Here is a 27,013-nt window from a genome sequence, read left to right on the forward strand (position 1 = left end):
GAAGAAGCACGGTAACCAAAGTAACGGAAAAAAGTGCGAATTTATTTGATTCGCAATTTTTCAAAAGTGGGTCAGTGAAATGGAAAAGTCAAATAATGATGAAGAAGGAGCTGCTGCAGCATCCAACTCAAATACGGAGGAACAACAGCAAGCGGGCAGCAACAGCAACAACAACGGTTCTGATTTTCAAATCAGTTTAAATGATTTTCTCGATTTTCTCAAACTTTCCTGTCACGTTAACGATATGATAACAAAAGTTGAGGGCAAACCATATAATCGGGAGCCAGTGCCCCCCGTTGAGAGTCTCGCTGGTCCATTCGCAAAGCGAAATTCCAAAAAAGATGAATTCGATTTCGATAGTTTGGCTGAAAATGAATTGGTCAACAAACTTCTCACCCTGAAGCGTCCCTTTCGCCAGCTGGGCAGCAACAGCAGCCGCGACGACGGCAACCGCAGCAGCCTGCTGCTGACGGAGCACAAGGCATCGATGCGCACCGGACACGTACATTCGGGCCAAGGGCTGCATCCGAAACTAAGCGAGCAACTGGACTATGTCATCAACGAGGGTGTTCTGGACTCTGTGCTACCCTTTATATGTCCCATGCCATTGCCCGTTGCACTCTCCACCAACAACAGCGGGCGCAGCAAGTTGACGAAACCGCAGCCGCAGCCGCCGCCGCAGTCGCAGTTGCAGCCGCAGCCGCAGCCGTTGCAGCCGCCACAGCCGTCGCTGCTGCTCAAGTCGGAGCTTAGCCCAAACGTAGCATCCTGTTTGGTGACGCCCACCTCGAGCTCGGCCAGCGTTAGCTCACCTAGCGATAGCCCAGGAGCAGCGCCGACAGAGAACAATAGCGTCAATAGCATGGTGCGCACCTCGGTCAAGGAGCCGATGAGCAAAACTTCGTCAACTACAACGACGCGTCGCAAATCCTTGTTGCTGGTCAAGGACAGCAAACATGCGCGCCAGGAGAAGAAGGAGTGAGTATATTGAAGCGAGCTAGTTGCGTTATTTAATGCTCTCCATTTAGACCCGAGGTCGTCATTCACGTGTGCGACGAGGTGAAGAACACCTCGCGCGATTTTAGCTGCCCGCAGAGTCTGCTGGTCAGCAAGATGGGCTACTTTGCGGATGTGACGGCTGGACAGCGCCTGGAGGAGATGGACATATCGGTGCACTGCGACATACAAATCTTTGACTGGCTGATGAAGTGGATCAAGCACAGTGCCCAGAGTCAGGAACTGCCTGCTGCTCCGAGCCAGAACCCTGCTGCAGCTGGTCCCCTGCTGGATGGCAATAATGTGGTGCCCATACTGGTGTCGGCCAGCTTTCTGCAAATGGATCCGTTGCTGCTCGAGTGCCTGACCTTCTGTCACGCCCATCTCAGCGAGGTGGTGCGCACCTCCACGAATCTGTCGTGCCTCAATGATGCGCTGGTCACGCGCCTGGCTGCCATGTTCACCAATCTGGAGCTCGAAATGGTGCGCGATAAGAAGGAGCGTGTCACGCCCCGGCTATGGACAAAGCTTATACAAAGCCTCTGCGAGCCAGATCCCGAGGTGCTGCGCGGACATTTCTACAGCATTTCCGGACTGTTTCGCTGTGCGCGCTGCTGTCGCTGTGTGACAAACACGATGAAGTCCCACGTGAACTGCATACCCAGCAATATACGTCTGAATCGTTGGGGTCAGCTGGTCAGCAGCCATGTGCGCGACACGAACTGGGATCTCAATGTGTACGTGATGCAGCTGTTCAAGGAGCTCAAGTCGTGGCGCAAGGTCTACTGGAAGTTGTGGGGCCATTGCCATTATCTGTATTGCTGCACCTGCGAGGCGCATTTTCCGGCTTACCAAATGACCTGGTGTCGCTATCATACCGAGCCGCCCAACTTTCTGGGTCCCGAAACCGAGGGACGCATTGCCGGACCAGCTGGCCGTTACGCCTGCTGCAATCAGCAAGCCTTCCGCTACGAAACATTACCTGGTCCAAATGTAAATATGATTTATTAATCTCGAGCTAACTATTAACCATATTTCTCTCTCTCTCTCTCTCTCTCTGTGAAGGGCTGCCAGTTCCGCGAGCACAGCGTGTTGGTGGACACGGATCGTGAGCGCGCCATTCTGACCATTGCCCAGCTGGTCGCCGAGAACTATGCGCTGTGTGAGCAGCCGCCCATGCAAACCCAGCAGCTGGCCGCCGCAGGCGAGATCAATCCCAATTGGCTGGGCATCTCGTTGACGCCGCAACGCTGCCGCCAAGGCTTGTTGCCGCAGCTCTGCATGGACAGTGGGTATTTGCTTCCGGTTGATAAGTTACTTTTGTTAAGCTGCTGTAAATCTCTCGCACAGTGACCAATCATCGGGTTAGTCGCCGCTGTCGCTATGAAATGGAAACCAGCACCGAGTCGGAGACGACCTCAACCAGCTCGGAGGATGCGTGCAGGCAGCGTGCGCGCATACGCAACACGCTGCTCGATGACGAATACTCGTCCAGCAGCGATGGCTGCGAATCGGATCATCGACCGCCGCCGCCGCGAAATGCGCGCGCCACGAAGAAACGCAAACGGTAAGTCGAGCTTCAGGTGTGTGAGAAAACATATGCTAATCTCTTTGGGTTAGGCCCGCCGCCGTCTCTGGTCGCTTCTGGTCGGGTGAGCTGTCGGCGCGCAGCAATCAGGATCATCAGCGCGACTTCGAGGAGAAGATCATGAAACAGGTGGCCAGCTATGTGACCAAGAAAACGGGCTCCGATCAAAATCTGGTGCACAATGCCCAACCGCTGGGCGGCACCTACGTGCGCCTGGAGTCCGAATGGAAGGAGATGCTCAAGCAGCGGCACAGCAATCACAATATGCTAAACAGCAATGCCAGCAATTTGGGCGGCACTCTCGGAAGCAGCAGCAGCAATCTGAATCTGTACAGCGGCCTGGGTGCCACAGTTGGAGGCATGGCATGCGGTCCTGGCGCAGCACCAATGTCCAAGCAAAAGCACAAGTAGACGCTGGAATCGATTAGCAATAATATAGGACAATATTGGCATTAGACAATGTAGACACATGTTTGGATTAGCCAACGAGTTTTAACACTGTGCAACAAAACCATCAAAATTACGTATGTGTGAAGATTTAACAGAAATGCATAAAAAAAAATAATAGTATAGAAATTGATTAGAAGTTAATTCCTGGCGTGTGGGCTCCAACAGATTCTCATGCATTTCTTAATAGTTGTTTATTATTATTAACTTAACGCAATTTACAAAGATTTTTTTTTTCTTATAGCTTGGTTTCATTTTGTTTTCAACTTTAAAATTAATTTTCACTTTGCTTTTCGTTTCGCCTTTCGACTTAAATTAAACCAGTTACAGATGACAAAAAATGTTTCGTATGCATATTTTAAGTGTAGCAAGTAAATTGTATATATAAATTTTTCTTTTTTAAAAATTTTGTTTCTCTCATTTGTTGTTGTTGTTGTTGTCCTTGCTTAACAATAAATGCGGCTGCGCAAACGGAACCCTGGGTTCTATTACAAAACATAATCAAATGTCGAGAGGATGGGGGGCTGGGCCCTAGGCTCAGCCTGTAGCCGGAAACGCAACACAATTAATATATATATATTTAAATGTAGTGCACACATCAAAACAAACAAACAAACAAACAAACAAACAGAAAAAAAGGTAATAAAGAACTGTGGGGGCCAGTACCGGTACTCACTTTTATTTAATGAATTGCATATATATATATATTTTTTTTTTGGAGAAAAAAAAAACCTTACGTGAAATTGGGATTATTGTTGGCAAGTGAGAACCGGCTTGGGCGCAAAACTTTCAAATTACACAGTAAATGGATTTGGAAATAAACAAAACAAATTAAAAATTTCAATAAATAATGTTTGGGTGTGCGTGTGTGGCTGTGTGTGTGTGTGTGTGTGTGTGTTGGACTCTGCCAATTGTTTTCGTTTATCGATGTTGTGATTGTGATTTGCGTGGGTTTGGTAAAGTTAGGAAGGTGGGAGGGAGGGGTGTGGGGGTGCAGCTTTTGGCTAACAGTACTAAAATTTGGATTGCTGTGATTAGCTGATTGATTGATTGATTGATCCTAAACGAACTGATTGATTGAATTGAGAATGCTCTTATTGAATTTGCTACTGCTGCTCCTTAACTTGAAGTTCTTGTTGCTGATGTTTTGCTGCGGCTTCTGATTTAGTTGTTGTTGTTGTTGTTCTTATTCTTTTTATTGTTGCTGCGTACGGTTGACTGCGAAGCTAACTGAATAGGCACTCGGTCGCCTTCTCCAGATTCCAGTTCTCCTTGGAGAGCACGGCGCGCGCATCGTGCTCATCGATGCCCATGTCCTTGAGACGCTGTATCTTTGAATCACAATCGGGAAACGTGTGCGGTCCGCCGGCATACGCGTTGGTCCAGTGTCGGGCGGTCAGCACAAACAGTTCGTGCTTATCCTTGAACTGGTAGGCGACAACGGCGTCCTGCGGATCGTCTGGCTCGGCGGCGGCCAGCAGTGCCTGCAGCGACAATAGCACGGTGCGCAATGTCATCGCAGCGGCCCAATTGTCCTTCAGTATGTCCAGGCAAATGGCTCCGGTCACCGACGAGATGTTCGGATGCCATATACGTGTTATAAAACGAACCTGTCGACAACGCCAAACCAAACGGGATTAAGATGCAATCATGATGAGCATGTTGCCCGGGATGAGCGGGCGTTGCACTTACTTTTGGTGGATTGAATGGGTATGTTTCGGGTACTTTGATTTCCAGCACAAACTTGCCGCCCTCGTAGGGTGTGTCTGGCGGGCCGGCGATCTCGCCGCGCAGCTCTGTCCAGCTGTCGTTGACCAGCTCAATTTTGATCGAGCACTGAACGATCTACGATTGATTAGGCACACGATTAGTATATGCATTCCAATTGCTAGTCTATATGTTTTTATTTTGCTGATTTGTTGCGCGCGCCAAAAAAAAAAAAAAATATTTGCCAACAACAAAGTCGGATGCAGTGCGTCCGTGAATCCCATTTGGGGACCAGGGCTGGCAGCGCTCTCAGGCTAGTCATGGACGAAGCATTATATATTTGGCTGGCGTACTCACCTCCTCGCTGCGCATAACTTCTTTAAATTCGCGCTTGATACGTGATACGGCCATGTTCGCCATGATTGTGGGATTTGTTGTTGTTGTTCAGTTGCTGGTTTCTAGTTGTTGATTGTTGTTAGTTTGTGCTGTTGTTGTTGCGTAAATAACGCGCAGTTCAATGACGCTGGGCTAGATTAATGATATTTATATATTTATATTGCAGCTAAGCGGCGGCAGCATACAAAAACAATATGAAACGCTTCTGTATTTCAATTATATTAAACTGACTTTTTTCTCAACACATTATGCACGTCAGCCAGGGCTGCTAGACTATCGATAAATAATGGCAGTCAGCTGCTGGCCAGTGTGACCCATAGCATAGATCGTCAGAATACACGAAATGTAATCTAACATGTTATCGATAATTTCGCGCGGTGGAGTTCTGTTGGGCGGAGGAGCTGACTGTTAACCGCTTTTCATGTTACATTACAGTGCTGCAAAATTTCGACAATCATTTCAAATTTGGGCGCCATTTCAATTAACCACCTTACACACATTGTACATGCTTTACATGCTTTGAACTTGTAAAAACTATAGGGCACACGCCAGCGAACAGCATGGTATTTTTCCACAACATTTTCAAGGTTTCCGCGTGATCCCTACAACATACACACAAACGAACTTGAATTGACCTCAGGTAGACACTTCTATTGCGCCTTGGCAACCATTCATTCAAAACTCGTTTTGTCTCTTATAAACAACAACAACAACAACAAAAAACCCAAACACAAGTCTAGTTTATAATAGGGTGGGCCGCTTGGCAACAGCAGCAAAATAAAAACACAGCTCTTCAATTTGGCGACTCATTAATTTAAGTACAATCAGCGTCTGGCTATTTTTCGCGTTCACGTTTCACTTTGCGGCATACAAACAAAAACACAGCAAACGAGAAAAAAAACGTGCTCAAACTGATGCGTGGGGCCGCACAGCACAACACGCGCTGGACTTGAAAGTAAACCCAGTAAACATTTTTGTGTGGGCATTGCAAATACTCTGAAATTTTATGCTCCAATTCTTCTTCTTATAAGCTGGGCCATAGTAATAGAAATGCAGCTGGAGATAAAATTAACAGTTTCTGTTTAGATTGGCAATCCGTTTGTTTGCTGGGCACGTGTTCCCTTTTTGTTTTCCCATACACAGACGATCGTCGGCCCCAAGCTCCAAATAAAATAAAAAAAACAAAAAAAAAACAAAGCGAGTTGCCGGCGCGACTTCTCTTCCATGCGCTCTCCGATTCCGATTCTGGCTCTCTCTCTCTCTCTCTCTCACATGCTCTGCTTGTATCGTGCGTCTTCTACGTCAAAAACTTCATGACTTCGACGCCGTTGGAATCATTCAGCTTTTGCATTTCCATTGAAGCGGCTGCATTCTGAAGTGCTGCAGAAACTAGTAAAACAAAAGATAAGTGAAACGTGACTAAGTCGAGAACCGTTCAACTCTCTTCTAAGCTGTTAAAGTTACTTGCGACCGATTTGCCTTTGCACATGTTTCAAGTAAGTTGATATTTATTTCCGACACGTTTTTGCATATGCTATGTGTACGTGTATATATATGTGTATATATATATATGTGTGTGTGTGTGTGGGTGTGCGCATGTTATTTTGTGTTTTGGTATTTTGAATGGCATAGAAAACGTGCGTTCTCAGCACATTTGAAGCCGACACGTGGTCGCTTCCCCCCACCACTTTTTATGATTGCAGCGACGCCATTTGTATTTGCGTCAACAATACATACAAGCTCACATACATGCATGCATGCACACACACACACATAGACTACGTCAGCGCCTTCCTTTGGCAAAAACACTTAACCTGACATTTTAGCTTTAGCTTTAGTTCATTTAAATTTAGACACGAAAACAATTTAACAAATCTCGTCGGAGACATTCCGTTTGTCTTGTAGACAGCATTAAGTACAGTTGTACTACAACAAAGATGCAATGACGAGCCCCTTAAAATGGTTGCCGTGCGGATCATTACCTAAGACTAGCCTAAGTAAATTAGCCATGCAAATTAAAATGCAGTTCACGCAGCCCTCGTATTTGCAGCAGAACAGCTGTCCGACAAAGAAAAGGGAGAGTAAGCGAGAGAAAGAGAGAGCACAACAATAGTCATAGTTGCGTCAAAAGCTTCTGGCGCTAGCATCGGTATGCGTGTGTGTGTGTGTGTTTCGATGCATGTGTGTGCGAAACGCATACGCCGCGTACGCTCAGTACTTCGAATTGCTCACTAGCTGCTGGCGGCGCTGCGCTCGCTCAATTCTGTTGTTCTCACTGCTGCTGTCAAAGTCTAATCTACTGTCATAGGCACTCTAATAAATATATTATTATAAATCACAATAGCATAGTATAAAGCTGTGCGAATTTGACGTGCGCGCGCTCTTCGCTTTATAAATCCGCTGGCCGTTTCTCAGTCGTGTGTACCGTTAGCATCTGACAAGCGGTAAAAAGCGCGCGTCGTGTTTAACATCATATCAGAGTTTCGCAAATTTTACATCATGCCAAATACAAAATGCTCAGGCGACATGGAGGGTGCGTATTGTTTGCTGTTATATGCGGCATCCCCACTGTGTGTGTGTGTGTGAGTGTGTGTCGTCGCGCATTTTGCCTGCAAGGCTGAATAGTCATTTCACGGCCATTGCAAAAACCCCCAACCATATGAACAGCTGTTCGGCTTGTGTCGTGATAAAAGCTTTTGGCACGCGCCTGCCTGCATGCTAGACTATTTTGTTAAGGTACACCAGCACAGTCGCGCTCAGAGAGAGCGTCGCGTAAGGCTTTATCAGGCAACGTAAGCTTTTAATTATTATTGTTGGCACTCTGAGCGCAAGAGAGCAGACAATGTTGCCAGACTGCATTTCCGGACCAAGGATCTTTCTTAAGGCACAACAATGGAATAAATCGCTTTAATTTAAATTGTATTAACACATAGTTAATATTGCCTGCCTTTGAAAATCTTTGAGCATTTTTCCAAATTTTTGAAATATATCATGTGTATTCGCCTCGATCTGGCCACAATACAGCGATTGCTCACTCACACAGGTTGCGACAGCAATATATCAAATAATCACATGGCTGCTTGGGGTGGCTTTGCTGCGGCGCTCTCTTTCTCTCTCTTACACACACAGGCCCATACACATACTGTTGCATGTTAAACACAAACAAGCTTTTTCTCTGCCTGCGACAGATGTATGAATGAATATTTGGCGCGTGAGTGTGAGAGAGCGCCAACGAAAGCATTACTGCTGCTGTTGCTGCTGCTGCTGCTACTGCTGCGGCTGCTGCTGCTGCTGCTACCATCGCCTGCTTACATGTACACATTTCGCTCTCTTACACGCGCTCTCCCACTCTCTATCTCTATTCCCCCATACAAATACACATACACATAGCCATGCCAGAGCGAATGCGGCGACGTCGCTGCCGCTGCTTTTGCAAAAAAATTTTTATAATAAAAACTTGTACTCGTAGATTGTGTGATGCCAGTACGTTCTGCTAATCCGATACGCGCTAGAAGTTTGATCCGAGACAATTTGGAGAAACAGGCTGGTTGTCTAAATCTAATACACTCCAGAATGCCAAACATTAAAGTGTTTTCGGGCACCTCGCATCCGGATTTGGCGCAGCGTATTGTCGATCGCCTTGGCATCGACCTGGGCAAAGTGGTCACCAAGAAGTTTAGCAATTTGGAAACATGGTGAGTACCAAACAAATCGCGTGCGCCAGCCGTTCATTTTAATAAAAAATCAACAACCAAAATTGTGTGAAATGTGACACCACAAAATGTGGCAAAAGTGCACAAAATACACTTTTAACTGTGCCCGAGTGTTCGTCCAGTCAACGCGTTCCTTGACATTCGCCGAAGGTTGCTCTTGATACGTGTACCATGTGTTTCTTCTGCCTGCCTGCCTGCCTGCGTGCCTCTCTGCCTCTCTGCCCGTCTGGCTTCTGCCTCCTGTGCGGCTGCATTTTAGTGTTTTTTTGGCATTTACATTGTGCATTTTGTTTAATGGATTTCTTAAAACATTTCGTTTTGTGCTTTTTATTTTTATTGATTTAACAAGTGGACTGTACACCGTAGTCATTGCTTGCTTGCCGTGTGTTTGTGTATGTATGTATGTATGTATGTGCGACTCACGCACACACACACACGTACGCACGCACACACACACACACACACACACATAAAACACAAACACAGACAATCGAACTCACAAACACCAAAACGAATGCGCTCTGGCAACACCGCCAATGTCGCGTGCAATTTGTAGCCGACAGTAAAATAAAAATAATAAAAAATACTATAGGGCAGCATATGAATTTTAAAAAATTTATTTAATGCATAATTAAATTAGCACATGTGCTTTTTTCTAGTCGCAATCGCGACTCGGCTAGCGGCCCAGCTTCAGCTTTGCTTTACACAAACATACAAACACAGAAACGCACACGCACACACATGCTCACAGCAGAGCAAGTCAGCTGCTGCTGCTGCTGCAACAACAACAACAAATAATAATAAAGTGTCTCTGGGCTGGCGCCTTATCAACGCACACAGCTACAAACAAATGCCGAATACACATGCAAAGGGGCCTAAAAGAATTTTAATGGAATTAAATAAACGTTGAAAAATGATACAAAAAGGTAAATTAGCAAACAATTAGAGTGTAAGGCAAAAGCAGGCGAAAGAAGTGAGGCAATGGCAAGAAAAATTAGAGGTTATAATATAAATAATGCGCGCTAAGCTTTTCGACATGATACGCGCTTGCCAAATGAGCATGAGTATTCCGTTTGTGTATATGTATTGCATACATATACGCACGCTTGTGCATGTATTTTGTTATGCTCCCGCACACGCACACACATACTCAGCGATACGCAACTCACACAAAGGTAAACTCCAAAACAGAAGAAACGGCGGACGCAGACAGCAAAAGCAAAAGCAAACCACAACACGACACTGTCACGTTTTTTTTTTTGCCATCCACTGAGCTGGCCAAAGAGAAAGAGAGAGAGAGAGAGGGAGAGCGAGAGCGCCCAAAAGAGAGCCACTCATAAGTCAGGCGACGACTACGTCAACGCCGCCCCCACATCTTCATGTTTCTGCCGCGTTGTGCTCACGCGTTTGCTTGCTCTTTTGCTCTTTCGTTCTCGACAGCGCTGCGACGGCCCCCACGTGTGTGTCGTAAACGCAGACACAACAACACGGTGGTTGTCCCAATTGTTGTTGTTATTTGTGCTGCGCACTTGTCGGCTTGTTGTGGCTCTTTCTGCTTTGCTCTCGCCGAACGCTGACAGCAACAGTGTAACTAATATGTTGACAGTTAGGTTACTCGCACTGTTCCTCTTCTTCTTGCTGCCGTTGTTATTGTTGTTGTTGTTGTTGTTGTTGTTATTTCTCTTGCACTTTCGACTTGATTGGAGCGTATTTTATGTGCTGATGGGCAATGAAATTTGTTATTGTTGTCTCTATTAGACGCACATCGGCCTGGGTTATAAAGAAGACTCTGCTTGAAGGGTGCTCAGATAACGTCATCAAAATTTATTTATTTTTTAATACGAATCGTATGATTGATTGTATGTGATAATTGTAATATGAGGCGCTTGGCGAAATGTCATTAAATTGAGGAAAAATATGAAAGAACCACTTGGTTTTCGATATTAAGTATTTCATTTTTAATAACATTTTAGTTCAGGGCTGTTATTCACACCCAACGCAAGGGTTAGCCACAAATGACCTTGCTAAAGGCAACCCAAATCCAACCGCCAATGCAATTTCCCAATGGTCACCGGCTCTAAAGGTCGCAACACGCAACAAACCAAACAAAAAAAACAATACAAATTCTATAAAACACAGTCGATTACAATAACAAATTGAAAAGTTTGATCGATAAGGAATTTGCGTGTCCGCCATCAAGGGGTATGCAGGGTGAGGGGGGGGGGGGAGAGCTTCGAATGGGAGCAAGGGCTAAGCCAAGCCAGCTGCTGATAACTGGTGGAGGCAAATGCCCAGCCAGGCGATTTAGATGCTAAGATACGGTTTAAAAACATCTAGTATATGCCAACATGTGCCAAGTCGGCGATTGTTATAGATTACATTATCACACTCACACACACTCACACACGCACACACATACACATGTGCTTGTCAGTTGACTGACAGAAATAAAAGTCAAACAGCTAGTTAAAAATACATGCATAACAAAAACAAAAAAACAAAAAAAAATGGAAGCAAAACAAAAGATAGAGCAAAGCAGGCGGTCAGCTGCTGCTCCTAGACAACGTTCGGCCCAGTGACAGCTGCCGGGGCAGGTGCAGTTGCTTGGCCCACGGCCAACAGAGATCCCGTAGAGCTCCTCCGCGCCCAGCCACAGAAACGTACGCCCAGCGTTTGGCATGCCAGCAATGCCAGCGGCGAAAGTGTTTTTCTAGCTTGTCTATCAACAACAGAAAAAAAGGTTGGGAGGGGGGGAAAAAAAAAATTGCAGAAAAAATGCATTCATTTCATGCAACGCCAACTGCAACAGCAGCGGGCCCAAAAGAGCCAGCATTGGCTGCTAATGAAATCTTTTTGCCAAATCGAAGCCAAACAATGCGGCGTATGCGTAATATGCCGCGCGACCCAACAACAGCTGAGCGAACGGCTATCAGCCGGGCAAGCGCTCATAATTCCTAACAAAAAAAAACGGACGATTAGCTGGCGCTAGTGTCCATTAGACACACACGGGCCATCAATTTTGTGGCACGAACAGTGGGCGTGGCACTGACAGGGGGCGGCCTAGTATGTTCAAATATGTCAATCGATGGACGTTACGTTCGATATTCTGGGCGTAGTTCTCGACACGTAATTCAATTAACCTTCAATGCAAATAACAATGGCAATGACCAAAATAAAAGTGTGTGTGTGTGTGTGTGTGTGTGTGTGAGAGAGAGAGAGCGCGATAAAGAAATGCAAAGAAAGGAAATCAGAACGTAAACAAGACAATAAACAAGAATGTTTAAAAACCCACAACTAGACCAAACAAAATAACGCCATGTTAGCCATATAATATAATAAGATGGAACCTTGCATTCAATTTCTATATAATTCCACAAGGAATCCAGTAAAAGAAACAAATTCTAGCTACATTATTTATTGTACTTATAAATCATTTGGCCGCTAAAAGAAAGCCACCCACAGACAAACCAAACAGAATGCTTCCTTTGTCAGACACAGATGATATATGTGCTCTAGAATATCAGATAGTAGCGCCCGTCTATTGTTACTGCATATATCAAATTTATAAATGCCGAAAAAATTGATATTTATCGAGTTGCAAGTTAATAGCTTGGAGGAATTGTTTACTTTTGCACTGGAGTAATGCATTTATTATATATCCAAGTGCATACGGCCTGCTGTAAGGTAAGAAACATATGCTACGAAGTATCCGACAAGTTTATATAAGCTCTGAGGCGGAAAGAGTATGCAGCATGATGCATGCCAGAGAGATGAGGCGTTGGATTGTTTTGGCCCAATGGATGTGCTCAAATCAGAGGTCATTATTGAAGTTAAGTCTGGGCAAATGAGTAGACTTTAGCAGGGCGATGTTTATGTTAATCGCACTCAAATAGCAATGTGTAAACACTTGTCGGACGACATATTTCTGGCTAGGCAAGGCGACACTCGCAATACACTATAAATGCCCATAAACTATATTTGTTTGTTGTACTTTCATTTGCCAGCATATCATATGTACAATATTTCTGTTTATGAAAATCAAATCGAATAAACTGTTTTCTCCAATTTCAGTGTCGAGATCGGAGAATCGGTGCGCGGCGAAGATGTTTATATCGTACAGTCCGGTTCCGGGGAGATCAATGATAATTTAATGGAGCTGCTGATCATGATAAATGCATGCAAAATAGCATCAGCCTCTCGTGTTACAGCTGTGATTCCTTGCTTTCCATATGCCCGCCAAGACAAAAAAGATAAGGTAGGTTTGCCTTATAGGGATATATGTACATATGTATAACATCCGACTGCCCGCTCCCTATATATATATATATATATATATTACTTCTTATAATTCTTGACACACACAATTTATGATATAATGCAAAACTAGTTCGGATTTCGTTTAAACAGCAAGAATTCTAGACAGTAAAGCATATAACTGTCCAATGTTAATAACCCACATACCTATACCTGCATATATATATATATATATATATATATATATTGATGTTGATATATATATATATATATATAATATTAGTTAATCTGTTTTCTTTTTTGCATTTTGTAATTGAATTTCAATATTTTTGCGTTTATTTAAAACAACGAAAAAAAAAATGGTTGCAAGGAAGTCAAGCTGTAAAGAAAATCATAAAAATGTGGAAAATTTGTAGATCTATAAATAATCAAAAACAAAAAACTTAAATTTTAATATAATATTGTACATTTTACTTATATATATTTATAACTATGTATTTTTTCTTCAATTAATTATGTTTAATGCCGCTGTTTGCAACGACTTTTGGTGTATTACGATCGTGCGCTCTCCCTCTCGCTCTCTCTCTCTCTGCCACTCTCTCTCTCTCTCTCTCTGTCGCTCACTCTCTCTGTGCCCAATTCTCGCGGTGTATGTGCTACGATCTATATAACAATCTTCACACTAGTTGTCGGGCGGTGAGGAGAAAGACGAAAGCAAGAAACTTGCCAAGAAAAACTTCGATTGGAAATTTAGGGTATTTACCTTTAGTTAAACAACTCAACTTAAACTCAAACTCAAACTCACATAATTCATAATCTGAAAATACTTAATTTTCAATTTGTTTTTGTTATTTCTACCAAATGTACTAAGGGCAAACAAAAATCTCATCAAACTCATTCAAGAAACTCAATTGCCAAGCAACTTTGCAAAACTATTCTCACCTCTGGGCTTCGGGTACCTAAAAAAATAAAATAATATACAAATATAATAACAATAATAATATGTTGGTACAAGTTTCATTCGATAATGCTTTGATATCTTTAAATACAAATTTCCAAATTTGAAATTCAAAAAGGTTTTCAGCTTTTGTCTTTTATGTTTAATACACGTGCTGCATGTTAAACTAACTAAAAAAATAAACTGTTAAAAAAATATTGCAAAAAAAAAAAACCCAAAATTTATAAACAAATGCAATGAAAAGCGCAATTAGAGCAAAATTCGAATTTTGAGCAATTATATTTGTGAAATTTACCAAGAGAAATACAAAAATTTCCACATTTTTTTTTTCTTTCCGTTTTCTTGCATTCAAATTCGGTTTGTTTCCTGGCAACGGCGGCGGCGCTTCATTGCAACAAAAATATATGATTTAATACTTATATTAACACATTATTTATATTTATAAACATTAAATCTACTCGCACTGCTGTCTGCTCGTGTATTTTGTCATGTCTCGTTGATGCTACTATATAGCACATATATATATATATATAAACATCTATATTTATTTATTGTTAATTTCAATTTGTTGTTGCATCTTTGCACTTGTTTTCACCAACTTGCGCACCAAGTTTTTTCCACTCCCCACCCCGTCGTAAAAAAAAAACAAGTAAGAGGTTCTAGTCGGTAACTCCCGACTAGGGGATACCCTGAACCCTGTTCTTCCAACATCAAATGCATATACTTGCTAGCTCTTATTATTTACCAAAATTGCTCAAGAAACCAGGATATCGATATCGATTTTTATCGATTGCTTGGAAACGGAGTAAGTTATCGATCATCGCAAACAAACTCGATCTGCGCAGGCACTAGAAGCAAGTCTCTAGTTCTTATAGGTTCTGAGATCCTTGTGTTCATACATACGGACAGACGGGGGTCGGAGATGCTTCCCATTTTTAATGGGTTCAGGGTATAAAAACAAAAACCGGGTTCAAATCCAAGCTGATAAGACTTTGTTGCCTAGCAACCAAGAAAAAATGAGTTTTTTTTTTTTTATATATTTTTACAATTTTCTGTTTGTGTTTTTCATAGATTTATTTATTATATAGATTTATATGCAATTCAATTGATAACCCATTAGGCACGTCATTTATTTATACTGACGTCAGCTCGCCTATTCTTCCATTGCATTGGGGGTCCGGCATTATCTATCTCCGATTGTGCTTGAACCCGGGGGCCTTACATTTGTAATTGCACAAAAATATTTTTCCATAATTTGTGTACGAGTCGCATAATCTATAGGAAAAAAGTGCCTTACTCTGAACTCGAAATGCGTTTCTTGACATTGAATTGAATTTTTGATTATGCTATAGAAATATTTGTATATGCAACACGGTAGCTTATAGGTTCAATATGTTCTGTAATCCTTTTAACCTTTGTACACCTGATTTATTGCCCTCTGCCCCGCCAAGTTCCTAACTCTTAACAAGATTTTGTTAATGTAATACTAACTTCAGAGATATAGCACCAGCTAATGCACAATCCAAATTGCAGCATTTTGTTTTGTCTCAATATCAAATTTCTTTTATTTTTAATTTTAATTTATCTTTTTGTTTCTATAAAACTTGAAGCGAACATTTCACTCAACTTTTCGTTTCTTCTTTTTCTTTTCTTTTTATTCGACTCTTATCGACTATGTTTAACCAAAACCAATTACCAAAAAAACAAAAAACAAACAAAAATAAATCTCTTAATATGTGCTTAGGAGTTTTCACCCAGACAATATACTGTGAGTAGCTGGCGGCGGGTCTAAGCTTTTATTTTTATACAGCTTCGAGCGATATATATATTATATCTTAAAACTAAAACAAAAAGGAAACACAGCTTAAACAATTTTCACATTTTCTTTAACTGAAACAGTTGCAGTTTTTGTTATATTCATCTATTTTTTTTGTTCATTGCATTTTTTGAATTTCCTTTCCCTGAAAAATTTTGACTAATAAACATGTTTTCTTCTTTTTCTTTTTTTTTTTTTAAATCCCAATGCATGTTAGTTTCAACTGGTTTTTTAGTTATGTTCTTCGAAAATCTGGTTAAAAAATTGATAAAAAAAAACCCGTTTTTAATACTCTTGCACAATCTAAAGTGAATATAGAAATATTTGCTAAAAATTGTAACTCGCACATACTCTCTCTCTCTCTCTCTCTCACTCTTTGTAACTGGTGCGCACTCCCATATCTCCCTCTCTCTCTCTCTCTCTCTCAATCTCTCTCTTGATCGCGCTCAACAGTTGCTCATTGTTGTCCTTTGTGTTTGTCAAAAATCGAAGTTCTTGTCTATGATATTTATTACCTATTGGATTGTTACGATTTTCTGTGTGTATATATATGTTATGTATATGTATTATTAATTTTGTATCCATGGTTAACTCTCTCATAATGCCTAGCCTTAAGTTACTATATCTATATACCATATATATATATATAGTACAATCATAAGATTTCAATTATTTACTAACTACGCTAATGATACATGATATATTCTTAATTTTTCTACGCTGGCCCATGCACAGAGCCGTGCGCCCATCTCGGCGAAATTGGTCGCTAATATGCTATCAGTGGCCGGTGCGGATCATATTATAACCATGGATCTACATGCCTCACAGATTCAGGTAAGCATTTCCCCTTCATTAAGAGAATAACGAACGCAAGTTCTTGAATGTAAAATTTGTATATCCGAGGGATTGTTCGTCTAGAAGTTGTTCTGATATTTGGCAGATATGTTAAGAGGGAGAAATATCATTTTGAGAATATTGAGCTTCTTTTATATCAAGTTTGTTTAAGATAGATATTTCCTCAGGTAGTAATAGGATTGTGCCTATGTTTGGGCCAGAAATCTTGAATAACGAGAGTTTCTTTCTTTATCCTTCATATGATATGATACAGCCCAGCATATAGACAGAAGGATATATACTGATCAAGTTTATATATAGACACTTTGTGAAACTCTTATTTAAGGGGGCATAACACAACAATTTTGTTTTATTTTACATTTCATTAATCGTACTACTTTATAAATGCCAAAAATTAAGATGAAATTAAGAAATTAAGAAAAAAAATATATATATCGTAGGAGAAAGTCGAAAAACTAGGAATTATTAATGGTTAATTAATGTTAATGTCAAAGCGGTTGAGACCCAATTAAAATTCTTATCGCCCCACATCCTGGGCTACTCTGGCTGAGTCTGGGGCTGGGGCTGGGGCAGTTCATCATCTGTTAGAGACGTCTGCATGGATATAATGCGTACTGATAATGTGGACAAGTGGTCGACGAGCTCGTTGATGCGCTTCTCCTTCTCCAGTATGACCTTCTCTAGATACTGCACCTTTTGGCTTAGAGATCCGATATATTGCTCCTTTTTCTCGTTGATACGCTTCAGTTCCTCATAATTGGCATAGGTTACTCTCAAATTGTGCGATAATAGTGCGCTTGTCTCCGTTTCGTTCTGTGTCGGGCTCTGGTTCTGCGTTTGTATTTGGTTAGGTATCGATGGCTCTGTTGGTATCAGCGTCTGAGATCGGACCTCCTCCTGGGCATCATCCCGATTGTCGGACTGTTGCCGCTGTCCCTTTGTCGGAGATGCTCGACGTGAGCTCAACTGTATGCCATCCCGTTCGATGCGCATCAAATGAAAGAGCAAAGATCGTATGGCATTCAGATCGCCCGAGGCGAGCTGCTCCAAGGCCGGACGCATCAGTATCAGGCCCGTTTTTCGCAATACCTTCAGATTGAACGTCTCCCAATTGAGCAGCTTGAGGGCCAATTTGCCGTGAGACGTATAGTTTTTCATGTTCACCAATTTGGCGTCGACATTCTTGAAGAGCAGCGCCATATTGACAACATCGGAGAGATCGCGTCGTGTGCGATGGTTAAGTGAAATCTCTTTGGTATTTAGCCAGTCGTCCAGCTCCTTGTGCTCCTCGGCCGATAAATTGCGTGAGTTCAACATCCTTTCGGCCATCTAAAGCAGTCGCGCTGTTCGCAAATTAACTTTTGTATATCAAAATAAAAGAGAAACGTTCAATTTTTTTCCTTCTATTTTAGAAGCAATAGAGAGATAAAGGAACTAAAAGTTTTTTAGGTGAATAGGAATAAGTTTCAGAATAAATTTGTGATGGCAAATTCTATGACAGAACTGTGCACAGTTGCTATATGCTTTATAAACTATACATATAAGTATATGCTTCTATATAAATAGGGTTTCTTCGATATACCAGTTGATAATCTCTATGCCGAGCCGGCGGTACTCAAATGGATCAAAGAGAACATTCCCGAATGGAAAAATTCGATTATCGTATCGCCCGATGCTGGCGGCGCCAAGCGGTAAATACAATGCGATTCACCTTTGCCTGAACCCAGTCTCTCTATATATATATTGATATCCGTTTATGCATCCATACAGTGTCACCTCGATTGCGGATCGCTTGAACGTGGAGTTCGCGCTGATACACAAGGAGCGCAAGAAGGCCAACGAGGTGGCCTCCATGGTGCTCGTTGGTGATGTTAAGGATAAGATTGCCATATTGGTCGACGATATGGCCGATACATGCGGCACCATTGTCCATGCCGCCGATCGTCTCGTCGAAGCGGGCGCCACCAAGGTGGGTGTGCCTAAACTTAAATGAAAACTTCAGCTCACATGAACGATTCCTTCTATACAGGTGTATGCCATACTGACGCACGGCATTTTTTCGGGTCCGGCGATTTCGCGCATTAACAATGCCTGCTTCGAGGCGGTCGTTGTGACCAATACCATACCACAGGATGGCCATATGCGTGATTGCCCCAAAATACAGGTAAGACTCACTCTCTCTCTCTATAAACAATACCTAATCCCTCTCTCTCTCTCTCGCTTGATTTGCAGTGCATTGATGTGTCCATGATGTTCGCCGAGGCAGTTAGACGGACACACAATGGCGAGAGTGTCTCGTATCTCTTCTCAAATGTTCCATATTAAGCGTTAAATCCAAATGCAGCAACAACTAAAACAACAACAACAACAACAACAACCATAACAACAACAACAACAACATCAGCATAAACAACAATTAACAACAACAAACCAATCAATTTTCAATTCGCAGCATCTTTTGCCATCCTTCATCGCTATATATTTTTTATTATCTACTAACTATCAGATAAACAACAACAACAACAACAACAACAATCGTCATTATGTAATTATATAAAGTAGCATAACAACAACAACAACAACAATTGCACACTTAATTGCCTTCTTTTTGTCTAGAAACAAAAACTAAAAAAAAAAAAAAAAATGCGCCACATTTTTGATTTGTTAAATTTTGTTCGTAAAATAATTGAATATCGCATTTTGTAAAAGATTATCAGCTCTTAGAGAGAAAGTTAGTTGTATAGATTATGTAGTAAAAGATACACACCTACACACACGTTCACACACACACACACATGCACACACACACACATGCACACACAACCACATACAAGAATTGTAATTTTACACTGTGCAACAAAAACTTTTTGAATGTTTCCTTAACATAAGTTTTGATGCGAAAATGCTTGCAAGTTCAAAACAAATAAAAATTTTAGTAAATTTAAGTAAATAAGTATACAAAAAAAAAACAACCACAATTGAAAAGAAATTTAGGCGTTTAAAGTAAACAAAAAACAAAAAAACAACAACAACAAAACAAAAATAAAAAAAATTTAAAAAGAGACTCTGAATAATGTTTTTATGTGTCTATTCTGGGAAAACTGGGTATCAAACTTTGGTAAGATATAGTCAGGAGACCTGACCGGACAGGGTTTGAGCCAGCGCCTTTTCTTTTGGTTTGTGAATCGGCTTTGTTTCATATGCAAAAACAGGTTCCAAATTCGAGCTTGAATCTAAGTTCTTCATATTTATCTAGATTTAAAAGAAATAATTGTGAATTTTATGTTCCCATATTTTAAATTTAGAAAAATTAGTTGTTTTTTTGTTTGAAAAAGTTTTTCCAATACTTTATTCCTTTTATTAAACTTACCTGGTTCATGCTAAAAGAAAACTTGGAGTGCCTGCCAAGAGGATTGCTTATCGGTTATTTTTTTGTTATCCTTGCTATTTGCTTTATTTAATAGAGTTCCTTTAAAGATCCACAGATCTACATAATACATAGAACTTACGTATATTGGAGGCTATAAGTGGAGTACAGGAGATATGGGAGTTGCCCATTATGGAAATGAATGCTGCTTAGGGAACCAGCCGAGTGATGATATATACTATTACATAATAACTTAGCTAGCAAGGTACAATTTAAAACAGATGCCCCTTTCTGGAAACGGACTGGGCAGAGCTCATCTGGCTCTGAACATATAAGATCCATCATTTGATCCAATTGAATTTTAATACAATAGTTTATTGACGGACGGCAGTTACAGAGGTTGCTTAAAACTCGGCGAACTCCTCCTCCTCCTCATCATTGTTCAGGCCGACTTCATCGAAATCCCGTTCGAGCACAGCGATATCCTCGCGCGCCTCATTGAACTCGCCCTCCTCCATGCCCTCGCCCACGTACCAGTGGACGAAGGCGCGCTTCTTGAACATCAGATCAAATTTGTAGGCCAGATTGGAGAAGGCCACCGATATGGCCGTCGTGTTGGATAGCATGCAGCAGGCGCGCGATGTGGGCGCCAAATCGCCGTCCTGGACAAAGGCGGGCTTCTCGTAGTTGATGCCGATCTTGAAGCCCGTGGGACACCAGTCAACGAATTGTATATGCCGTTTCGATTTGATCGCCGAAATGGCGGCATTCACATCCTTGGGCACCACATCGCCGCGGAAGAGCATGCAGCAGGCCATGTACTTGCCGGCACGCGGATCGCACTTGACCATCATGTTGGAGGACTCGAAGCAGGCGTTCGTCAGCGTGGTGATCGCGTGCTGCTCGTGAGCGGCACGATCCGCGGACATGAGCGGCGCATAGGCGACGAGCGGGAAATGGATGCGCGGAAAGGGCACCAGATTCGTTTGGAACTCATTCAGATCCACGTTCATCGAGCCGCTAAAGCGCAGCGAGGCGGTCGTCGAGCTGACAATCTGGGCAATCAGCCGGTTCAGATTGTTGTATGCCGGCCTGTCCACGCCCAGTTTACTTTTGCATATATCGTAGATGGCCTCGTTGTCCACCATAAAGACGCAGTCCGCATGCTCCATGGTCGAGTGTGTGGTTAACAGCGCATTGTACGGCTCCACCACGGCCGTGGACACCTTGGGCGACGGATAGACGCCAAAGTTTAGCTTACACTTTTTGCTAAAATCATTGGACAGCGCCTCCATCAGTAGCGAGGTGAAGCCGGAGCCGGTGCCGCCGCCCATGGAATTGAAGATGAGGAAACCCTGCAGACCTTCGCATTGTTCCACAATCTTTTGCAGCCTTGAGGTCACCTTGTCGATCACATCCTTGCCAATCGAGTAGCGTCCGCGCGCAAAATTATTGGCCGCATCCTCCTTGCCGGAGATCAACTGCTCCGGATGATACAGATGCCGTGTGGGGCCCGTGCGCACGCTGTCGATCACCGACGGCTCCAGGTCCACAAATATCGAGCGCGGCACCTGCTTCCCGTTGCCCGCCTCCATGAAGAATGTGTGCGCATCGTTCTCGGTGGCGCCTTGTCCAACGCTGGCGCCACGGCCGCTCTCCACCTGCTGCTCGTCGGTCTTGCGACTGCCATCCAGATTGATGCCATGCTCCAGCAGATACAGCTCCCAGCAGGCGTTGCCGATCTGCGTGCCGCATTGGCCAATTTGTATGGAGATGACTTCGCGCTTTAATGCAATCGGATAGATTAAAAAGGGGGTTGAAATTTTGCCAACGCTTTATTTGAGAGTAACCGCTCACCATAATTTGTGTGCCAATTACAGCTAATTAGAATGTGCAAAACAATTTAAAATAATAATTTTCTGTACTGCCGGCAACAAATTCCACTTTTTCTTCTTGGGCCACGTTGCAGAACAAAATGGCTGAAGCTGTGGAACTCTTGCGGCGACTGGATGGATGCCGTTATACCGGATAGCACAAAGCGAACTGTCAAAAGCCCAATTCGCTGCAGAGTTGCAATCGCGATCGGCAGCTGGTGCGAAACTTGACTAAGACAGTGTTGCAGCTTGAAGGACATTTAATGAGCATTTTGTCTGTGGTTCTGTTAAAAACTAACTTAAAATAACTTGAGGTGGTAAAATGTGTGGTAAAATAAATTCCTTGTTTGCGGTTAAATGGCAACTTAAGTTTAGATTGAATAAATACAAGACGGTTGCGTGGGTTGTGGCATCTACGATCCTAGTCCTTGCGCACACCTGGCGGCAGCGTCACATCAAACACAATGGGCGCATTGTTGGGCAAATAGTTGATGTCGCACGTGGACGCATTCACATAGATGATGCGCCCATCGCTGGTTATGCCATAGCCCTCGTGCACATGCCCAAATACATGGTATTTGGGCTTCACACGCTGTTGCACGGTGCTCAGCAGCTCCACGCAGCCGGCGCGCACGCCCGAACAGCAGAGATCACCATGGCCCACGGGCGGTGTGTGTGTGACGAGTATATCGACGCCAGCGGGTATTTGATTCCATTTGTCCAGGCAGGCGGCGCCGCGCGGCACGTTGAATGCCCAGCGACAGAATTCTGGCTGCCAGGGCGAACCGTAAATGCGCACGCCCCACAGCTCCAGCAGCTCGTCCTCCAAGTACGTGCAATTGGTTAAGGCATCGTGTATGTTGGGCGTCTTAACGGCGCTCTCCATGCTCTCCTTGTCGTTGCCCAGCGTGGGCAAATCGTCCAATATTGTCATGCCCGTGTGCTTGGAGCTGCCAAGGACCAAATAAACAGGTGAGTTAAGCGTGGCAATAAGCATATTCAGCTCACCGTTCGGCATGTGTCTGGCCCTTGGTCTGAAACGGATGCGTGAAGGTGCGATCGAAGCTAAGCTCATGATTGCCGGCTATCACAATTTTGTGCCTGTGCGGCAGGGCGCCAATCCAATTGTTAAACTCGACCACCTCCTGCAGCTGGCCGCACTTGGTGAAGTCGCCGGCGTGTATAAAAATATCACCATCGGGTATATCGAACTTGATGTACGGCGTCAGTGAGTGCGTGTCCGACATGCAAACGACGCGCGCCTTGTTCGGCGCCACCGTCGTCGTCGGTGGCTTCATGACCACCTTGATGACCCGCTGGCTTTTGCTGATCTCATTCCAGGCGGCGGTCGGGTCGCCGGTTAGGGGATGTACGGCTACGGGCAGCGATGCCATTGTTGGACTAGCTCAACAGCTATTAATACAACATTGATAGTCAATATCCCTGATAAGCACACGGTTATTTTGCGCTTTTAAACTAAGTAAACACTGAGTTGCCGATAAAAGATAACAATAGCACGCACAGCGTACAAAACAAAAATTCAGTATCAGCTGTTTCTTAGGGTTAGGGTTGCCAGGACGCACTATACCATAATGCATTGCTTATAAGAACAAAATCATGCCAATGGTAGACCAAAATATATATAGCATGGAATGTATACAATCATCACATTATATAATTTTTAAATGTTAGCATTTATTTAATTTATTAACACATTTCGTACAGCTGCTATAGTTTGTGATGTCACGGCAGGCTGGCAAGGCCTCCGCCAGGTGGCAACGCTGCATGCTAAACAAAAAACAGCTGTGCGTCACTGCTGTATATTCTGCTTCTTCTTACCACTCACGTATTCTACAATTTGTCGTTTAGCAATTTTCTCAAATTCATTTGCAAATTCGACAATAAGTGCCATCAATTGTGTTCGATTAACATTAAGTGCAAGTGTACTGTTCGCCGGCGCCACCCGGCAGTGCGTGCAAAACTGAACGCACATATTGAAAACCAAAATGGCTGCAAAGCGTTCGCACGGACACTTGATGTGTTAAGTGTGTACGCAAGTGTTTTGGAGCAGAAAAGCAGGCATGGAACAATCACTGGAGCTGCATGCGCAGCCGGAGGCATTTCTGGATGGCCTCAGTGCCGGCGTTGCAGGTGAGTTCTATTTTGGTACGACTCAATTAGCTCTGCCTGGGCGCAGCCCCTTTCTTTTTTTTTGTATTTAATTGCCGCTGACGTCGCTGCTAATTGTTTACGCCCACCTATCAAGTGTGCATTTTATCTGTTTTGTGCACGTGTGTGTGCGTACGTGCATGTGTATTTACCACCTGGCCTCCCAACATGCGCCCTCTCCGCAGTGTTTAGCACTCTGCGTCGGCGCTTTTGTGTCTGACGAATTGTGTCTGTTTGCTTCCTCGTTTCTTAAGTGATGATTCACTTTGATTGTGTCCGAGTGGCCAGACCGTTTGCATTTGCCTCTGTCAGTGTGTTTGTGTAGCTTTTATGGCCATTGTTCTTTGACTCCGCCATAATTGATGGCTCTGCTCAAGTTTGTGCGACGCAATTTATTATTGCGCTGCGACATTAGGGGCTGCTATTTACCGTTGCAATGTACATTTGGAGATGAGTGCACAGACACAACACACACACACACACACACACACATACACAGTCATACGGTCCAGCGTTGAGAGCGGAAGAGTAAAATGGCAAGTCACAGATGATCACCAATACAAACGCATTTCGGCGCTGCATTGACCTAGACCTAGATGAGAGCTTTCAGTGGGTGTGCTCTCTGCCACTGTCGCTCTCCCCACTTAATTTCTCCTGCGCACATTCATTCACAAAAAAAAAAAATGACAGACAACGGGCGCAGACTACATAAACCTTGATAATGACATTCACAATAAGCAAGAACGTCAGTCAGTGTGGTCACAACCTCTGGCACTTATCCAACGGATTTTCTCAGCTGGTGGCAGTGCAAAATTAGAAGGAAAACAAAAATTCACCGCTGCTCACCAAAAGTCAAATGTCGAGTGAGCTATGTGCGGCACCTGAGCCAATTGCATAAGTTGTGCGATTCTTGCTCAGTCTCCGTTTCCGTTTCAATTGCCGTTGTCGTAGCCGTCGCCGTCCTGAAGCTCCAAAGCTCATTTGTTTGCCAACGCGCCAAGTGTCAAGTTGCAGTGCGTTCTCGGGCCTGCTCCTCTTCTTCCTTCTTAACTGTTTCGTGTGTAAAGGCGCGTTCCGGTCGCGTGTTCGTCATCGCGTGTGTTTTGTTGTTGCTGTCTTTGTTTTTGCTTTTGCCAATTTATTTGGCGTGGGCGTGATGTAATTTGCAATAAAAGCCGTTAACTAACACTTACAAGAGCGAAAGAGAGTTGTATGGAGGAGCGAGAGAGAGAGAGAGAGAGAGGCAAATACAAAATGTGCTAATTCGCAAACCTTTTTCCTTTTTGTGTGCTGTAAAAAGATTTGTGTATGATTTTTATTTTTTATGGCTTCCACAGTTAATAATCAACTTCGTTGTTTATTGTTACAAAAATTGTGTAGCTCGCATGATTAGCAAAGCTTTGCGAAATAAGGCAACAAAGAGCAAATCGACAGCAAATTGAAAACAAACAAAAAAAAAAAAATAAATTGCAAATATTTGTTTAGAAATTTGCGCACTCGAAAACAAATACGAATACGATAAAAATAATAAATACACTCAAAGATGATTTATGTAATGACCCAATGCATAAACAAATGGCGTGCGGCATAGTTGAGGACGCAACCGAGAACGGGTTATACAATGTAAGCCGCAGCGCGACGCTTCTTAGGCTTTGTTCTTGTGTGTGTGCGTGTGTGACTCGCTGTGTGCGAGTGTGTGTGTGTGTGTGCCTGTGCGATTACGCATACGCAGCGTGGTACAAAAGTGCGAATATTTACGTGCTAAAAGCCCCTCAAACGACTTGTTCTAAGCTATTTGCAATGTTGCCTTATTTCGTTTCAACTAATTTATGTTAATGTCTCAGATATTAGTGAAAACAACAACAACAAATAATGCTAATCATTGTGCTTTACGAGTGCCAACATCGACGCCACTTGCACAGCTGATTGAGTTGTTGTTAGTTTTTATTGCGGTGCGGCTTATTTCCAATTCGCCGCTGTTAACAGCTGTTTCACACTTACCCCACTCTCACTCTCTCTCTGGCTCTCGCTCTTTGTAACACTTGCTGCTATCGCGCTCTCTCTCTCTCTCTGTCTCTCTGTCTCTCTCTGTCGACTTTTGCTGTTTAATCATAATTTTAACTATACAATTAACGTTTGTTTTGATTTTGTGCTTTCAATTTGCGAGCGCGCGCGATTTGTGCTCAGTTTATTTTTTGTTTTTGCTTTACGCTGGCTTTTTTTTTTTTTTTTTGTATTACTTATTGCTCGTGCTTCTTGCTGCCTTTCGCTGGTGCTGCTGCTGCTGCTGCCGCTGCTTGGAACTTTTTGGGCTGCGAGGCGCGCGCGCGTTTTCGCCGCAGTCGAAATTAGTCGTCGCCAGAGTTCGCCTCGCATTTAGCATTTTACGTTTGCTACGTTTGCGTATTGAGATTTATATATACACTATATATGTGTATATTTATATATATATATATAAATACAATTGTGTTTTTGTTTTAACCGACAGAAATTGTGTTTTGTGTGCGATGTGAACGTGAAGATATATGTGCCATACACACCTATAAATATATATATGCTCGCGTATATATAAATAAATACATTAAATTGCCTCGAAATTGTAATTTGACAACCGAATTTTGTTGCTGCTACTCTGCTTCTTCTTGTTGCTGTTGTTGTTGTTGTTGTTGTTGTTGTCATCAGCCGCGTCGTGTGTCGATTTCAAATTCAAAACGCTGAGCTCATTTTTGAGACGCCTTTAAACTGGCTCATTAGCATAAAAAAGCATTATAAATACATACATCAAGCAAATTCTATGCCATAATATAAAAGCTGTGAAAATTACAAACAATAATCGTTCATATTTAGATTTATATAGGCTTAACGCTCGACAA

At 43.0% G+C, this 27,013-nt stretch overlaps 7 protein-coding genes across 16 annotated transcripts in view; 3 read left to right on the top strand and 4 right to left on the bottom strand.

Annotated features, from left to right (window-relative positions):
* The first annotated feature begins 32 nt into the window (after positions 1–32).
* LOC6623198 (SANT and BTB domain regulator of class switch recombination) lies at positions 33–3,152 on the top strand. Its single transcript, XM_002047229.4, has 5 exons — positions 33–978; positions 1,029–1,989; positions 2,062–2,284; positions 2,347–2,563; positions 2,617–3,152. Exons 1-5 carry the CDS (start codon positions 80–82, stop codon positions 2,993–2,995), a joined length of 2,679 nt encoding a protein of 892 aa, XP_002047265.1. The 5' UTR covers positions 33–79; the 3' UTR covers positions 2,996–3,152.
* A 530-nt stretch (positions 3,153–3,682) lies between these two features.
* On the bottom strand, positions 3,683–5,417 carry Ubc4 (ubiquitin conjugating enzyme 4). The gene is made up of 3 exons (XM_002047230.4): positions 5,096–5,417; positions 4,724–4,876; positions 3,683–4,641 (listed from the first exon to the last, which is right to left on the bottom strand). The coding sequence occupies exons 1-3, from the start codon at positions 5,156–5,158 to the stop codon at positions 4,258–4,260; spliced, it is 600 nt and encodes a 199-aa protein (XP_002047266.1). The 5' UTR covers positions 5,159–5,417; the 3' UTR covers positions 3,683–4,257.
* Positions 5,418–6,469: 1,052 nt separating this feature from the next.
* Prps (phosphoribosyl pyrophosphate synthetase) lies at positions 6,470–19,423 on the top strand. Of its 4 annotated transcripts, none has more exons than XM_032434664.2 (9): positions 6,470–6,630; positions 8,604–8,829; positions 12,919–13,102; positions 13,788–13,856; positions 16,611–16,709; positions 18,297–18,421; positions 18,501–18,699; positions 18,760–18,894; positions 18,963–19,423. In XM_032434664.2, exons 2-9 carry the CDS (start codon positions 8,612–8,614, stop codon positions 19,053–19,055), a joined length of 1,122 nt encoding a protein of 373 aa, XP_032290555.1. In that variant the 5' UTR covers positions 6,470–6,630; positions 8,604–8,611; the 3' UTR covers positions 19,056–19,423. The 4 variants fall into 4 exon arrangements, with proteins under 4 accessions (XP_032290555.1, XP_032290558.1, XP_032290554.2 ...); XM_032434663.2 differs by lacking the exon at positions 6,470–6,630 and adding an exon at positions 7,540–7,667; XM_032434667.2 differs by lacking the exon at positions 13,788–13,856 and having other exon boundaries at positions 6,471–6,630.
* LOC116650592 (uncharacterized) lies at positions 17,051–18,210 on the bottom strand. The gene has a single exon (XM_032434670.2). The coding sequence runs from the start codon at positions 18,057–18,059 to the stop codon at positions 17,268–17,270; it is 792 nt and encodes a 263-aa protein (XP_032290561.1). The 5' UTR covers positions 18,060–18,210; the 3' UTR covers positions 17,051–17,267.
* A 1,028-nt stretch (positions 19,424–20,451) lies between the features above and the next one.
* On the bottom strand, positions 20,452–22,115 carry alphaTub67C (alpha-Tubulin at 67C). The gene is made up of 2 exons (XM_002047233.3): positions 21,955–22,115; positions 20,452–21,881 (listed from the first exon to the last, which is right to left on the bottom strand). Exons 1-2 carry the CDS (start codon positions 21,955–21,957, stop codon positions 20,502–20,504), a joined length of 1,383 nt encoding a protein of 460 aa, XP_002047269.1. The 5' UTR covers positions 21,958–22,115; the 3' UTR covers positions 20,452–20,501.
* Positions 22,116–22,213: 98 nt separating this feature from the next.
* LOC6623246 (UPF0046 protein C25E10.12) lies at positions 22,214–23,524 on the bottom strand. The gene is made up of 2 exons (XM_002047234.4): positions 22,980–23,524; positions 22,214–22,921 (listed from the first exon to the last, which is right to left on the bottom strand). Exons 1-2 carry the CDS (start codon positions 23,363–23,365, stop codon positions 22,393–22,395), a joined length of 915 nt encoding a protein of 304 aa, XP_002047270.1. The 5' UTR covers positions 23,366–23,524; the 3' UTR covers positions 22,214–22,392.
* A 266-nt stretch (positions 23,525–23,790) lies between these two features.
* Positions 23,791–27,013, top strand: part of fry (Protein furry) — a 50,467-nt gene continuing 47,244 nt past the window's right edge. For 6 of the 7 annotated variants that reach the window (XM_070208020.1, XM_015175795.3, XM_015175792.3 and 3 more), the window contains exon 1: positions 23,791–24,122. In XM_070208020.1, coding sequence (XP_070064121.1) covers positions 24,053–24,122 — 70 coding nt within the window. In that variant the 5' untranslated portion in view covers positions 23,791–24,052. Of the gene's footprint in view, positions 24,123–24,922; positions 25,299–27,013 lie in introns of those variants that run through there. The other variant, XM_070208021.1, reaches the window with a different exon arrangement.

The sequence above is a fragment of the Drosophila virilis genome, chromosome 3, assembly GCF_030788295.1.
Source record: "Drosophila virilis strain 15010-1051.87 chromosome 3, Dvir_AGI_RSII-ME, whole genome shotgun sequence".
NCBI classification, from domain to species: Eukaryota; Metazoa; Arthropoda; class Insecta; order Diptera; family Drosophilidae; genus Drosophila; species Drosophila virilis.